This window comes from Tympanuchus pallidicinctus, unplaced genomic scaffold, assembly GCF_026119805.1.
Source record: "Tympanuchus pallidicinctus isolate F22 unplaced genomic scaffold, pur_lepc_1.0 scaffold3, whole genome shotgun sequence".
Lineage (NCBI taxonomy): Eukaryota > Metazoa > Chordata > Aves > Galliformes > Phasianidae > Tympanuchus > Tympanuchus pallidicinctus.
The window spans coordinates 67665751-67679265 of record NW_026294747.1 but is presented as its reverse complement, the minus strand read 5'-3'; the positions used below and the strand labels follow the sequence as shown (position 1 = coordinate 67679265).

Genomic DNA, 13515 nt, shown 5'->3' with positions numbered 1-13515 from the left:
TGAGATCATCAAGTCCAATGCCCACCTACCACCAATATTGCCCACTAAGCCCCTCAGTACCAATTTTACAGGCATTTCTTGGACATCTCCAGGGACAGTGACTCCATTACCTTCCTGGGTAGCCTGTTCCAGTGCTTGACCACTGGAGAAGTTGCTGTTCTCTCTCGGAGAATTTTTTCCTAATATCCAACTTGAAACTCCATGGCAGGAAATATTATAAAGAAAGGGATGCACCAAATGGAGGTGAGCCTCTGAAAGCTGTCATCATCCCAATCTGTAAAGCTGTAGGAATGAAGAAGAGAGCTGGAGCCGAGAGGAGATGGGGAGTGAAAGGACCTTACAGAAGGAGAGGCTGAGAGCAATGAGGTCCCTTATAACAGTGCTGGGAATCATACAGAAGTGATTAATTAAGCCACTCCTCATGGTGCTTTGAGCCAACCATACACTTCAGGAAAGATGCAGTTTGAAAAGATGAAGGTGTGAGGAATGAGGAAAAAGAAAGAAAAAGGATTTTTAATAAAGAATCATCCGTTTGTAGTCCATTCACAATTTGCCAAATCTCTGCTGCTCATACCCAGAGCAGTGCTGTCCTACAGCAGTGAGCAGGCAGCTTGGTAGGCACGTGTGGCACTCTTAGCATGGAGCTGCTCTGCTAGCAGGCTTATGCCACACTGTCACGGCACAGCTTGTGCTAATGTGAGTGTGCTCAGAGCACTCCTGGTATTTTTGGAAGCCTGAGGCAGACTCAAAATAGCTGAGCGCTGATGTGTCTGGGATGGGGATTAGGAGGCTGGACTCATGGTAGCAGGCCATGCAGCCCCAGGAGCTGCTGTCAGTGTTCTACCCACGCCCCACTGTCAGTACAATCTGCTTGGTAGTCTCATAAACTAAGCCAGAGGCAAAATACGCGCTCTGTGGAGTCAAACAACCAGCCTTGAGTATCTGTGAGAGGCCTGGCCATTCCAGCTCCTCATTTTGCTATGAGTGGTCCTCCAGACATCCTTCACAACAGCCATTTTGTCACCACCCACATCCTTCCCTTTCTCCAGCCAGGCCAGCTCACCTCCAAATCCAGCAGCGTGCTGCATTGGTCTTTACAGATTTAAATCCTTCACACTGCCTTGGGGCCAGTTTTATAATTGTGAAAGCTGACAGACCTAGAAGGAGGACATAGGCGTTGGTCCCATTGCAAAGACATTACCCTTAGGGCCTGTATTCAATTTTTTTTTGCTTCCAATCTTTTCCACAATTGGAAATGAAAAGAAAAAATAAAAAACAAACCCTTTTTCTGTTGAAGTTGCTGGAAAAATCCAGTCCATGCATGCTTTGATAGGAGACAGTCTAATCCTCTTCTTGCTTGAGTGGTCTCTCCAATTTCTGCCGTGGAGCTGACAATTCCCCTTGGGTTTATGGTGAGGGATTTTTTTAGACGATGACTCTCTTTTTTTTCTTTTTTTTTTTTTGCTCTGTTGATTTTACCTCAGGGGAAATCACTGAGAATTTTTTTCCACAAGAAATAGCTTCTCCTTATTTATTTAGATAAGCTTTCTAATTCCATTAAAGGTAGCTGTTTTGGGGGCCTTTTTAAATGTTCCTTCATTTGCTCTGAATTCTTGAGATCTTGCAGCATCTCCTTACACTATTTGGTTGGGCCAGTCAGGGTTACATTAGGCCTGTCTAGCAAGTGGGGTGATATATTTAAGGCCCTTGCAGAGGACAGTTACAGGTCTGTTCTGGTTCAGCAGAGCTGAAGGGAAGCCAGAAGAGAATGGGTGACATTGCTTCTGCATTAAACCATGCCCCAGAAATGTGAGTACCTGCAATTGGCCGGTTACAAATGCAGAAGATAAATAATTGAAGGAGTTGAATAACATTCCTGTGATGGATGTGCAATTTTTTTTCTCTAAAACAGGAATATTTATTCCAATAGCCCTGCTCTATGTCACATTCAGGAGTCACAGACACAGCACAGGAACAGCTGGATAAAGATTTAGAAGCTGAATAATGCCAAAGGCAGAAGTGTGTTGCCATAGCAGTTCCTCCAAACACCATTTAAACCGTTTGGTTTTGTTTTCTCTTGACAAATATGGGATAAACTAATTACATTGCTTTTTCAGATAGGAAGTGAAATAAAACCCCTTATCTCTGGGAAAGCCCTCAGATATGACTGTAATTGTACAAATACTTGCACTGCAAATACCATTAGGGCAAGCAATGAGAGCAGAAGGGTGGAGCGCAGCACTCGGCAGATCTCCCCATCTCCACTTCTGGTGCCTCTAGATTTCAGGGAGAAGCAGAAGTGTGTTATCTCAGTACTGGGAGGAAGGGAGAGTGCACTGTGGGGCTGAATTCAATTTTTATAAGCTACGAGATTGTTTAATCTTGCTCTATGTTATTTCTCTGTGTGCTCTCTTTATGAAATGGCACAATTGAGGTGCTGCTCTGAAGAATTAATGAGCTAAATGGACTGAATGAAGTGCAAAAGAAAGGGATTAAATTGCCTTATTTTATACACAGGGACCCAAATGAACAGCTGGTTGGTAACCATTTTAGGACTGACTGAAGAATACAAGAACAGATTCAAGAACTACCTGCAGATCCCCCAAGTCCCAGGCTACCCATTTAACCATGAAAGCCATCTTCTGAAGAACAGTTAGGCTTGCAGTGTGGCTATGAATCACACATCAAACTGCCCCGAGTAATATAATATGCAATGCCCAAAGCTAGGAATTGGAGAAAACCAAATGGGCTCTCAAGAAGAAATTGTAACAGACTTTTACAAAGTAGATAAATATCAGGCTGATGAGCTGGGAAATTCAGCTGTATCAAAAATGAGGAAACTTACAATACACAAAGATCTTGGCTGATGCCTAATAAAGTTTAAAAGGCTGTTTAAGAACAGCCTCAACCTGACCTATGCAGTAAGGAACATGCCACCCTCTTCCTAAGGGAAAGCAGAGTGTTGCTTTACTTATGAAGTCAGGAACCTGACAGGAGTACATTAAGTACAGTGGAGCAAGGCTCTTTCTAGAAACAGAAATGATAGTAGGATTTGAGGGTTTACTGTGTGAGCATCTGAGCTAATCAGTAAAGTGCTCCATGTTTGGAGCAGTACAAATTAGTTGGCAAGGACTGCTTAAAGGTAATGTGAGTAGATGGGATTTTTTAACCATTGCACTGGGAAGGATACATCATGATGTAATTCACTGAATATCAATATCTACTAGGGCAAATAACACAGCAAAAGCTAGGGCTAGATTAATGTTTGGTTAGTTGCATTCAGAAAGGCATTGTGCACTCCAAAAGGAATAGGAAAGCCATTTCAGGATCTTTCATATAAGGTACATCCTAGTAATTTCATCATTATGGTAATTTCATCAAATTACGGCCCAGTTCTGTGGGAGCAACGTATTATTTCTACTATTTGGAAATTCTGTTCCTAGGCAAAATAAAATATCCTTTAAGAGTGAGATTCAGTGATATACATGGTACTAACTTATTTATGATAAATATATGAAGCAATAAATGAGCCCAGAGTTTTACCTCAGTCTGCGTTCACAGAATTGCAGGGGTTGCAAAGGGCAATCATTGAGAGATCACTGATTGAGCCCAACCCCATTACTGCAGGGGCTTCCTTACAGTAGGTCACACAGGCTGGTGTCCAGATGGATCTTCTCCAGAGAAAGAGACTCCAAAACCTCTCTGGGCAGCCTGTTCCCATGCTCTGTCACCCTCACTGTAAAGAAGCTCTTCCACATGTTTGTGTGGAACTTCCTACAGCCTGATTTTTGGCCATTACTCCTTTGCCATATCACTGTGCTCCACGGAAGAGTTCAGCCTCATCCTGCGCTTCAGACATTTATAAACACTGATCAGATTCCCTCTCAGTTTTCTCTTCTCCAGACTGAACAGCCCCAGGTCTCTCAGTCTTTCCTCATAGGGGAGATGCTCCAGGCCCTTTATCATCCTTGTTGCCATCTGCTGAACTCTTTCTAGGAGATCTCTGTCTTTTTTGAACTGAGGAGTCCAGAACTGGATGCAGTGTTCCAGATGTGGCTTCACCGGGCAGAGCAGAGGGGCAAGATCACCTCCCTCAGCCTGCTGACCACTTTTCTTCTGTGCAGCCCAGGATATGGCTGGCTTTCTGCACTGCAAGAGCACACTGCTGGCTCATGTCCAGCTGCCATCCACCAGTACCCCCAGATCCTTTTCAGCAGAGCTGTGCTCTATCCTTACGCTTACCAGCTGGTACTTTTAGCAGGGCTTGCCAACCCAGGTGCAAGACTTGGCATCTGCATTTGTTGAACTTCATGAAGTTCACCTGGGCTCACTGCTCAGCCTGTCCAGGCCTCTCTGGATGGCATCCCATCCCTCGGTGTGTTGACTGCACCACACATCAGGGCCTCCTTAATCCCTTTGCCTATGAGAGGCACAAAAAGAGGACTCAGCCCGCAGTTAAGCTGCTTATTTACTACAGACAGGAAAGTAGGAACAGCTTCATAGAAAGACAGCTCTAGGTAATGTCTTGCACAGCTATTGGGCAAAGCAGCTCTGCTTCCCTGCAGTTAAATTGGTCTGTGTTTTTTCTTTCTGTCAGTATTGTGGAAATTAACAATAAGTCCTCAGCGCTGGCCATCATCTCCCAGTGAGTGCGGGGAGGTGAGAGCAGGTGCTCAACGGTGTTCCCCCTTCCTCTTCCTCCTTCCTCCAGCTCCTCTATTCCCCATGCTGCATCCTTCCCTGCCAGCACAGCTTCACACCTGCTTGACCATGTTCCAAACAGGCCGCGAACTTTAAAAATAGATGTTTTCTTGATCATCACCTTCAGAAAAAAATCTTAATAAAAGTGGATATTAGTACATATACATTTAAATAACTCAGCAGCACTGAATAAACAGCCTTCACACTCCAAAGGTAAAGGCATTATTTCATGAAAGCAAGCACTCTGACTGCAAGACACAGACCGCTATCGATTGCCAGTCTCATAAATCACGTTTATTTTCCAAATAATAGGAAGATTCATTGTTTTCTGCCAAGCAATGTCACCTGGTAATAGGAGCCAGTCAAAGCAACAGTAATTTTCACACCATAAAAACAGTATCAAGTCGTAGTATCATCGAGTAGGATGAATGCTATTGATCAGGGGGGAAATAAATAAATAAAACAGGAGACAAAAGAAAAGAAATTAAGTGGTGATGTATAGATGTGCAATGAAAAGTCTGTTAACATTTCCATTATTCAGCTTCCCTCCACAAGACCAACTGTAACATAAAAAGCAGCGGAAAGGTCCCACCCTGGCTGCAGCTTATCAACGTGAAAACAGCCCCAGAGAGTTCAACTGAATTGGCTTTTCTCTGCCGCACAGAGACACGGGGCTGAGGGAGTGGGGCTGCAGAGGAGTCACCACCAGGGGAAAGCACAGAGCGATGGGGCCACAGCCCCTGCTGGGGTTCACTCACATGCACAATAAATGGTGCTGTGAGAGAAGTTGAACGTACAAATTCCTATGGTCAGAATTCACCCGAACACATACTAAAAACAAGCAAACAAACAAAAATCCTGAAGGACCCTGTTTGCTGCTTTTTTATGACTGCAGTGTTTTAATCCAGTGCTAGTAGTGCAGCCAGCAGTAATGAGAAAGAAAAGCCAGTTCAGGAAGCCCTATGAGCTCATCTGCCTTGTCTCTGGGCACCTTTGGATTAAATTGAAAAGCATGAAGCCAATCTCTCAATTCTTGAATGTCATAGAATAGAATCTTAGAATGATTATAGTTGGAAAAGACCTCTAAGATCATCTAGTCCAACCATGCACCTACCACCAATATTGCCCTCTAAACCATGTCCCTAAGTACCACATCTATACACTTCCACATTATTCCTTCATACTGTTAGCTCTTTGACAGCAACAGGTGATGGTATCACTGTTGTATCTAGTTGAAGTCAGCAGAAAGTAGCCCTAAAATAAAAGCATGTCTTCTCGGCTTGGAGAACCACTCTTGACCTGATGACTCCAGTTTTAAATTGACCCGTGGCAACAACAGGCTGATGACTGCTCTGGGTGGAAAATAGGTTCTGAAGCAACTCCTTATTAGCAACTTTAACAAAACATTGCTACACCACGGACCTAAACCTAACAGCTAACTAGCCTAGGAAAAACTTAGTAATCTCTGCATGAACCAGTGTCGTTTCATAATTGTTCTGGTAGAAACATCTTTAGCTCTTCAGCTTTCTCAGTTGACACATCACAATAAAACATGATATGAGGTGACTCACTGCCATCGTGTTCTATCACATCCCATCACCTAATGCAACCTGAGACTTGCATTACACACTAGCTGAATAATATTTTCCTAAGCATTCATGATAGAAAAATCTGTGTTTCCAAGGGAAGTCATTGCGCTGATTAAAAAATCGCCACCAGTGCACCTGAATTCTGCTGAGAAAGAAGAGATGTTGGGCTCAGGTACACACAAAAATGCTCCTGCTGACCACAGCAGGGCCGTTACAGGAGCAGAGGCACTGCAAGCAGAAATCCTGTTGCTCAGCTTGTGTCTTGCCTGGTTGGGCAAATATGATGGCTGAATGTGATGTTCTTATGGGTCTTTTCCAACCTTCGTCATTCTATGATAATCATAAAGTAGAGAGGGATCTAAAGCAGAGTTGCAGAGCTCTAAAAGCATGAGAGATTCTGATACAAGCTTTTGGGGGTTGGATCCAGCTAGGCAATGGGCCAGCACTGACTTTGCACTTTAACAATCATTTGATCTCCTGCACCCTCCCATCTCTGTAAATCCTCCCCTACCATCATGACTAACTGCCCAGCTGATTAAGATTTCCCAGATGAAACTGGTGACCCTAAAACCCAGTGAGTGAATGCTTGAATGCAGCCTTCCCTGAACAAAATGTGCTGAGAATAGGGATGATCTCAGCCCTGATTTCCACATCTGGGAAATACCATCTGGATAGGGGACAAAATGAGTTTGAAAGGGGAAAAGCTGTGCGACATGCAGTGCTGCAGAAATCAGGGATATGCACACCATCAGCCACTAGGGACTGCTAGATGACGTGGGTGGGAAGGAAGGGGAAGGTGTGAGAAAGAGGAACTCTTTGCCCAGAGAGCGGTGAGGCCCTGGCACAGCTGCCCAAAGAGCTGTGGGTGCCCCATCCCTGGAGGTGCTCAAGGCCAGGTTGGATGGGGCCCTGGGCAGCCTGAGCTGTTGGGTGGCAACCAGCCTATGGCAGGGGGTTAGAACTATATGATCTTTAAGGTCCCTTCCAACCCAAGCCATTCTATAGTTCTATGACCAAGCACTGGGGATACCAGCATGGCAATGAGCTCAAATTGAGCTTAATGGGAAAATCAGGCGTAGTGTGGAAAAGGTGAATGAGAATGTGGTGTTCCAGGTCTCTTCTGAGGAAAGGATGGAGGAAGGGAGAAAGCCAAAGGGAGAGGTTTAAAACAAATGCAATCTCCCTTCTCCCAGCAGATTCCTTGCCGTAGGACATTGTGTTCATTATGCAATTTCCTAGGAAAATGGAAATCAATGCAAACAAAAATTAAGCAACCAAAAAACAACATTTCTAGATCCAGGAGCCTCTGACATTGAGTGCCACAGCTGGGAAAATATTGCAGTGAAGTGTTATTACGTGCTCAGCCTGTTCTCGTGCTCTCCTCTAGGCATCCACCATTACTCACTAACAAAGAAAGGCCAGTGGGCCAGGGAGGGAACAAGTCATTTTTGTGGGTGTAAAACATGACTCACAGTGCTGGGCAGGACCTGGTGCTGGTTACCCACTGACTTGGATCCAAAAGCAGCATAGCCCAGGTTGTCACAACACTACTGGTACAGCAGGTTGTGGCTTGTATCTGCTGCAGGATCGAGTCATGCACCTTTGGTGCATGTCCGCTCCGGGTGCTGTGGAAAGTGTCTACTTAGTGCTCCTCCATGGCTGCTTGAAGCTCATTAATGCTCTGAGTGCTCAGTTAATTACAGGAGCTTCAACCTCTCTCTCAGTCTCACGTAGCAGTATGCAACCAGCACTGCTCTCTTAGCATATTAAAGCATCCAAGGCTGTCCAACATCCAGGCAGAAATATGTATTTCTTAAATTTTATCTTTATACATTACTGAGATAGGAGACAGAAGTTGGGCCTGGTGATCCCTATGGGTCACTTCCAACACAGGACATTCTGTGGTTCTATGAGATGCGTTCTCCTACTTGGTGAGCAACCACTCTGTACTGTAAGCTTTCATCTTAAACTCTTGAAAGCAAATTCTGTTTTTTAAATTAAGGAAATTCTCCCAAGCCTAACTCTTTAATATTGGGATAATGTAAAAACACTTTCCATATCACAACACACTGCAAGCACTGGCAGCCTACAGGAGATGCGAGCCACTCTGCATTGACCAAAGGATGAGCACTTCCCAAACAAGGGATGGAAAAAATGATGTGAGCTCTGTAAGTAGAAAGGTGCATGTGCATGCCAATGGAAACAACTCTGAGGAGATGCAATCAAGCCGTGCAGTGAGGTATTGTTCCCTCTTTGGGGATGTTTTAGGAAATCTGTGATCACTTCCAGACAGACACAGAGGTGTCTTCCTGAAATCAAAGTATTCAGACTCACTATGAGAACGTGCCTTTATTTTCCCACGACACTCACTTTTTGGGCTGGCTTTGCAGTGACAACATGAGGCATCCTGGAAGAAGGAAGTTCTGAGGTGCTACCATTCAGGATATGCAAAATATGTGAGTGAGTCGTCTATTCCTTGTGACAAGAGCAATGAGGTAACCTAACCCTGCACACGGAAGCATCCCCTCAGAGCAGCTCAGCACTTTGGCAATGCTTATCCTGCTGTCAGTAGCTAACAGCTGCTGTCAGAGGGCACCAGCAAGGTACTTAGCAAATCTGACACTTCCCAATAACCCACCCAAGCCTTTTCTGCTGCAAAATCTTGTGGGAAGCCAAAGCACATGGACACAAGGCAGCTGAATCTGTTACTGTTTCAAATATAAGCATTTTTTTAAACCTGAGCATCTGTAGACCACTCAAAGCTCCCCACTTTCAATCAGCAGAGAGGAAATTTGCCTTGCCTTGCTTAGAGCTCTCAGTGCTACAGGTAGAAATGGGCAGAGTTCTGCAAATAGGGATAAAAAGCCTCTGAGGATCTGATTCCAACCCACACATTGGGAAGAGAAGAATTAAATATATTTAATCATGCATGGTGCTACCACTCCCCCTGTCAACATAAGAATTACGGCGAAGGGAGAAAGATGCTTGACAGGAAAGATGGAGTGAGAAGGAGAACATTGAAATACGAGCTAAGTTTGAACACACAGAGATGGTGAAGGTTCGGAGGACAAGGTGGACGAGGAGCACTGAGGCCCCTGGGTTTGCTGGGCACAGAGCAGTGGAGCTGAGGGGAGGGCTCATGGCCATACAGCTCCTCACAGGGAGTGGAAGGCAGCACTGAGCTGTGCTCTCTGCAGCTGAGCACTGAGCTGTGCTCTCTGCAGCAACAACAGGGCCTGAGGGAATGCATTTTTTTCAGGGTACCTGATTTCTTTCCTAAAGGAGCATCTTTGAGGTGTGTTATATCAGTGACCACATACATGAACCGTGAGATGGCTCTGAAATGTAGGGAAGAAGCAGCTAAGCCAACATAGAAAGCTGGGGTTGTCTTACCTTTAGGAGTGGTGCTTCCAGGTCTGAAGGCTGCCCCGGTACGATCGTGGTCTGGGCAAACAACTTGAAAGCACATTTTTATCAGTTTAACACCTATTCTCCCCGAGATCATTGAAGATCAAAGTCTTGCCAAAGCACAGTTCAAAGAGCAGGCTGTGCACATCTCTAAAAGGTGTGGAAAAAAAACCCTATTTAAACCATTTTCATAGCGGCAGGAGCAGGAACCTTTATCTCTCGCTGCTTTGCTTGTTTGTGATTGTGTCCTCCACCTGAAGGAAGATAAGACTGTTTTGTTTTCAGTGTATCATCTTAATTATGCTGTTTCTCGGCTCACTGTGTATTCTTCACCCGTATCATTTAACTTTCTCATGGGATACTAAAAGGGATTGAAAACACCCTGTGTCTCTGAGCCCCAGCGTCTGCTCTGTAGCAAATCCTTTTGCAACACATTTTATACATTGCACCAGGTCTGTTTCTATCCTCAGCTCTTCCATGCGAGTGTTGTTGGATGGTCAGGAAATCTTTGCCTACCTTTCATAATCCATTTATTCACACATCACTCGTAGGCCAATGCTATCAGTGGTGTCATCTCACAGCCACCTGCATTTTCTAGCCCAGACAATACTTAAAGTAACTGTACCACCATGCGGCCTTCAGCTTTGGCAGAGGGATGCAAAGCCCTCATATATGTGCCTGCTCAGACCCAGACCTGTGTCCGAGTTGCCCTACAACCCAGCATGTCGGAAAACCCAAGCTGGTAATGCTGCTCTATGGCACTCTGTTGCCTTTCAGTTAATATCCAGAAATAACCAGGCTGAAGGAATCATGGCCCTGGGCCCACGTTTCTTAATTTCTGGGCAAGCTTGGGCAGATTCTAGGTAGTTATAAGGAAGATGGAGCCCATAATTCCCTCCTCTGGGGATTCTGTGTTTCCCAGGAGTTTCTCTCTACACCTTCTGTGATAAGGATGCTCTCAAAGCAACGGCATCCCAAGGTTGGACAGCCATTAATGGGGAGACCTACACTTCACTAAGGACTCAGGCTTCCTAACCAACTTCCTACCAACAACCTGTAGGTCTCATAGCTACGTAAAGCTCAGACCTCATTCAAGCCTAATGCAGTCATAGGAGTCAGGCATACATTTACGTACCTAAATCCCAGTCTGCTCCAACTCTTCCAGAGACATTCTTGATCCAAAGCCATGCTGTTCTGTGATACAAGGCTGCTCAGAGCATGGGGACAATGTGGGGAGACAGCCCTAGGCTGGTGTCACTCTCCCTTTCTCATCTCTCCTGCTTTTCCACAACATGCACCATTTTCCTCAGGAAAAAAAAGCACTCTGACAGCTTAAAATTGACATACCTGTTGGTGGGGACTCCTCACAAAATGCAGAATGAGATTTAAATGGGATGTAATTCAAAGTGCTGTGTACTATTCAGTATGACCCTCATACAGCTAACATGCAAGCTCCATATGATGCATATGGTACTATGGCAATGTATCAAGGATAAACCCTAGCTCTCCAGTATCAGCCATTTGACATGGGGTCTGTATCAAATCGCTCATGGATTCAACAAGAGCCATCGTGGGGGTGAGGCTGTGGGTATTTTATTCAGGTGGGCTTTCTCTTTTGTGCCTACAGCTTAAACCATAACTGAAATTAAACATGAACGTCTGGTGTCAGCTCTAGTCTACATTACAGTGCAAGAGGACAAAGTATAAAGGAGAATTTTCTTTATTTTTAAATATTAGTAACACTGCACAAAATGAAAAAGTGATACTTAAGTGACAGAAAACTGGTACTCAGGCTTATTTCATATCGAGCTTAATTTAAACACCCTAACAGTTCATTTATGGTTATATGTTTGCGTAAGGTTACATTATGTCATGTATTTGAAGCTAAACTGCTCAGTACCAGGCACAGAATTTGTTATATCAAACCATGCTAAAATGCAGACTTGATTTTTCTGTTTAGCTCCTTCCTTACACCATTATATGCATTGCTCTATTAGGATGAGTGAGTTTCTCCAAGAACTGCAGACTTTCAATATTGCCAGGTGTAAGTCTGTTACATCAACAGCGCATTGGCGAGAGGAGACACAAGGAACAACACAAAACCATGGGCTGCTAACTCCCGCCTGGAGGTTAAGAGAGGCAACATATTGACAAGAAACATGCAGGTAAATGCTTAAGGCAACAGAAGGGCTTTGTACAAACTAGAAGGTTAAGGGAAGCAATATATCATGCACATGAGAGAATTATGGGAAGCAAGGAAGTAACCTAGCCAGAAAATGCAGATTTCCTTTAAACTGAAGACACGTTTTCAAATTAAAAAAAAAAAAAGTCCTGCAATAAAAGTGACACAGAATGCTTTCATACATAAAGATGCGAGTTCTTTGCAGAAACAACCTGATAAAATCTTACACGGATTCTGAAATATGTTCATTATCTAAAATCTACTCAGCAGGAAGAGCAGTTGTAAAGTGGCACTTAGGTCATTTGTCTCTAGTTTCTGAAAGCAAAATTTTAAAATAAGGAATGATTTCACTAAATGATTCATCGGGAGTCAACCACAGTTGCAGAAATCAGTAGGAGTGCTTACAGACCATAATTACGCCAAGTTTGTTAAAACCAAAGGATGCAACTTCATCATACACTTTAAAATGAAGGATCATTCCGATAGCGGGGACAAACCTTTGCTGCCCTGCCTGGGTGATAAAAAGAAAAAAACATTGAAGTCATTTATTAAGTTTGCATAAATTACCATTTGAGAGAGCTCACGTCTCAGTCCTACCCCCAGTGATGGAGGGAACAGGATTGGTGCTTTACTCTTCTTCCAGCAAGCCTGCTGGTGATGCTGGGGGTGACTGAACAAACAGGTGTTTGCACAACCCTCTGTATCCCACAAAACAAATTAATTCTAGGCAAGGGGAACTTCAGTCCCAGGAAAGGAAGAGGTACAAGATTCTGTAATACCCTCCAATCTTCAAACATAACACACTTCTAACCACGATCAGCCCCGTCCAAACTCCTTAACCTGACTGGCAAGAAAGCCACTCCGTGAAAACTGAAAAGAATAATATAGTGCAATTTTAGTACAGTCTTAAACATGAGTCACTTCCTTACTAGCAGTGTGAACAATTGAAAAATATACACAGAAGAGGTGTGCTCAAATGTAACGTAAGTTGCCGTTTTAATAAAGGGATTGGCATAGCAGAGATGTCCATTTTAGTAACTCCCTTTGGTTGACTTCTTCTTCTTCTGTTCCTCTCTCTGCTTCTGCTTCCTCCTCTTGCTGCCTTCTTTGTATCCTAAGGAAACAGGGCTTGTGAAACACCATGCACAGTATCCATGGCCTTTTCTATCTATCAAAAGCACACATTCTCTGAATGGTTTAAGGAGTCTTAAAGAAAAGATCGGGCTTTCCCATTTTCGTTGGTTTGTTTTTAAATCATCTGTTCTACTAGGATAGAAAGAAAACCGCATCTATCTTTGAAGTCTGAAAATACCTGAGAACTTTCAAAAGACTTCAAAGCCATTCAGGAAAAGCTTCAAAATCAGAACACATGCAAACCCAGAATGATTTTCCGAACGGAAGCAATAAGTAAGACTTACGCAACAGGAGCCATTTCAGTACTGGTGTTTCCTGCCCACAGGAGTTAAAGAGTTACCACAATATTTGCATTTCCATTTAAAGAATAGGGAATGCTGAGAACTCTGAGCAAATAAGGTGCTCTGTGTTTACCAATATGCATTTTACATGCAGGTCACCATCCTGCTCATGCTTAACAATGCACCATAGGCTATACTCTACTGCAGCTCATGGAAGCAT

General features: G+C 43.9%; 1 protein-coding gene across 2 annotated transcripts in view; it reads right to left on the bottom strand.

The window, feature by feature from the left end:
* Positions 1-11402: 11402 nt before the first annotated feature.
* DNAJB6 (DnaJ heat shock protein family (Hsp40) member B6) overlaps positions 11403-13515 on the bottom strand; it is a 49241-nt gene continuing 47128 nt past the window's right edge. The window contains exon 10 of one of the 2 annotated variants that reach the window (XM_052695765.1): positions 11403-12994. In XM_052695765.1, coding sequence (XP_052551725.1) covers positions 12912-12994 — 83 coding nt within the window. In that variant the 3' untranslated portion in view covers positions 11403-12911. The remainder of the gene's footprint in view (positions 12995-13515) is intronic. The other variant, XM_052695766.1, reaches the window with a different exon arrangement.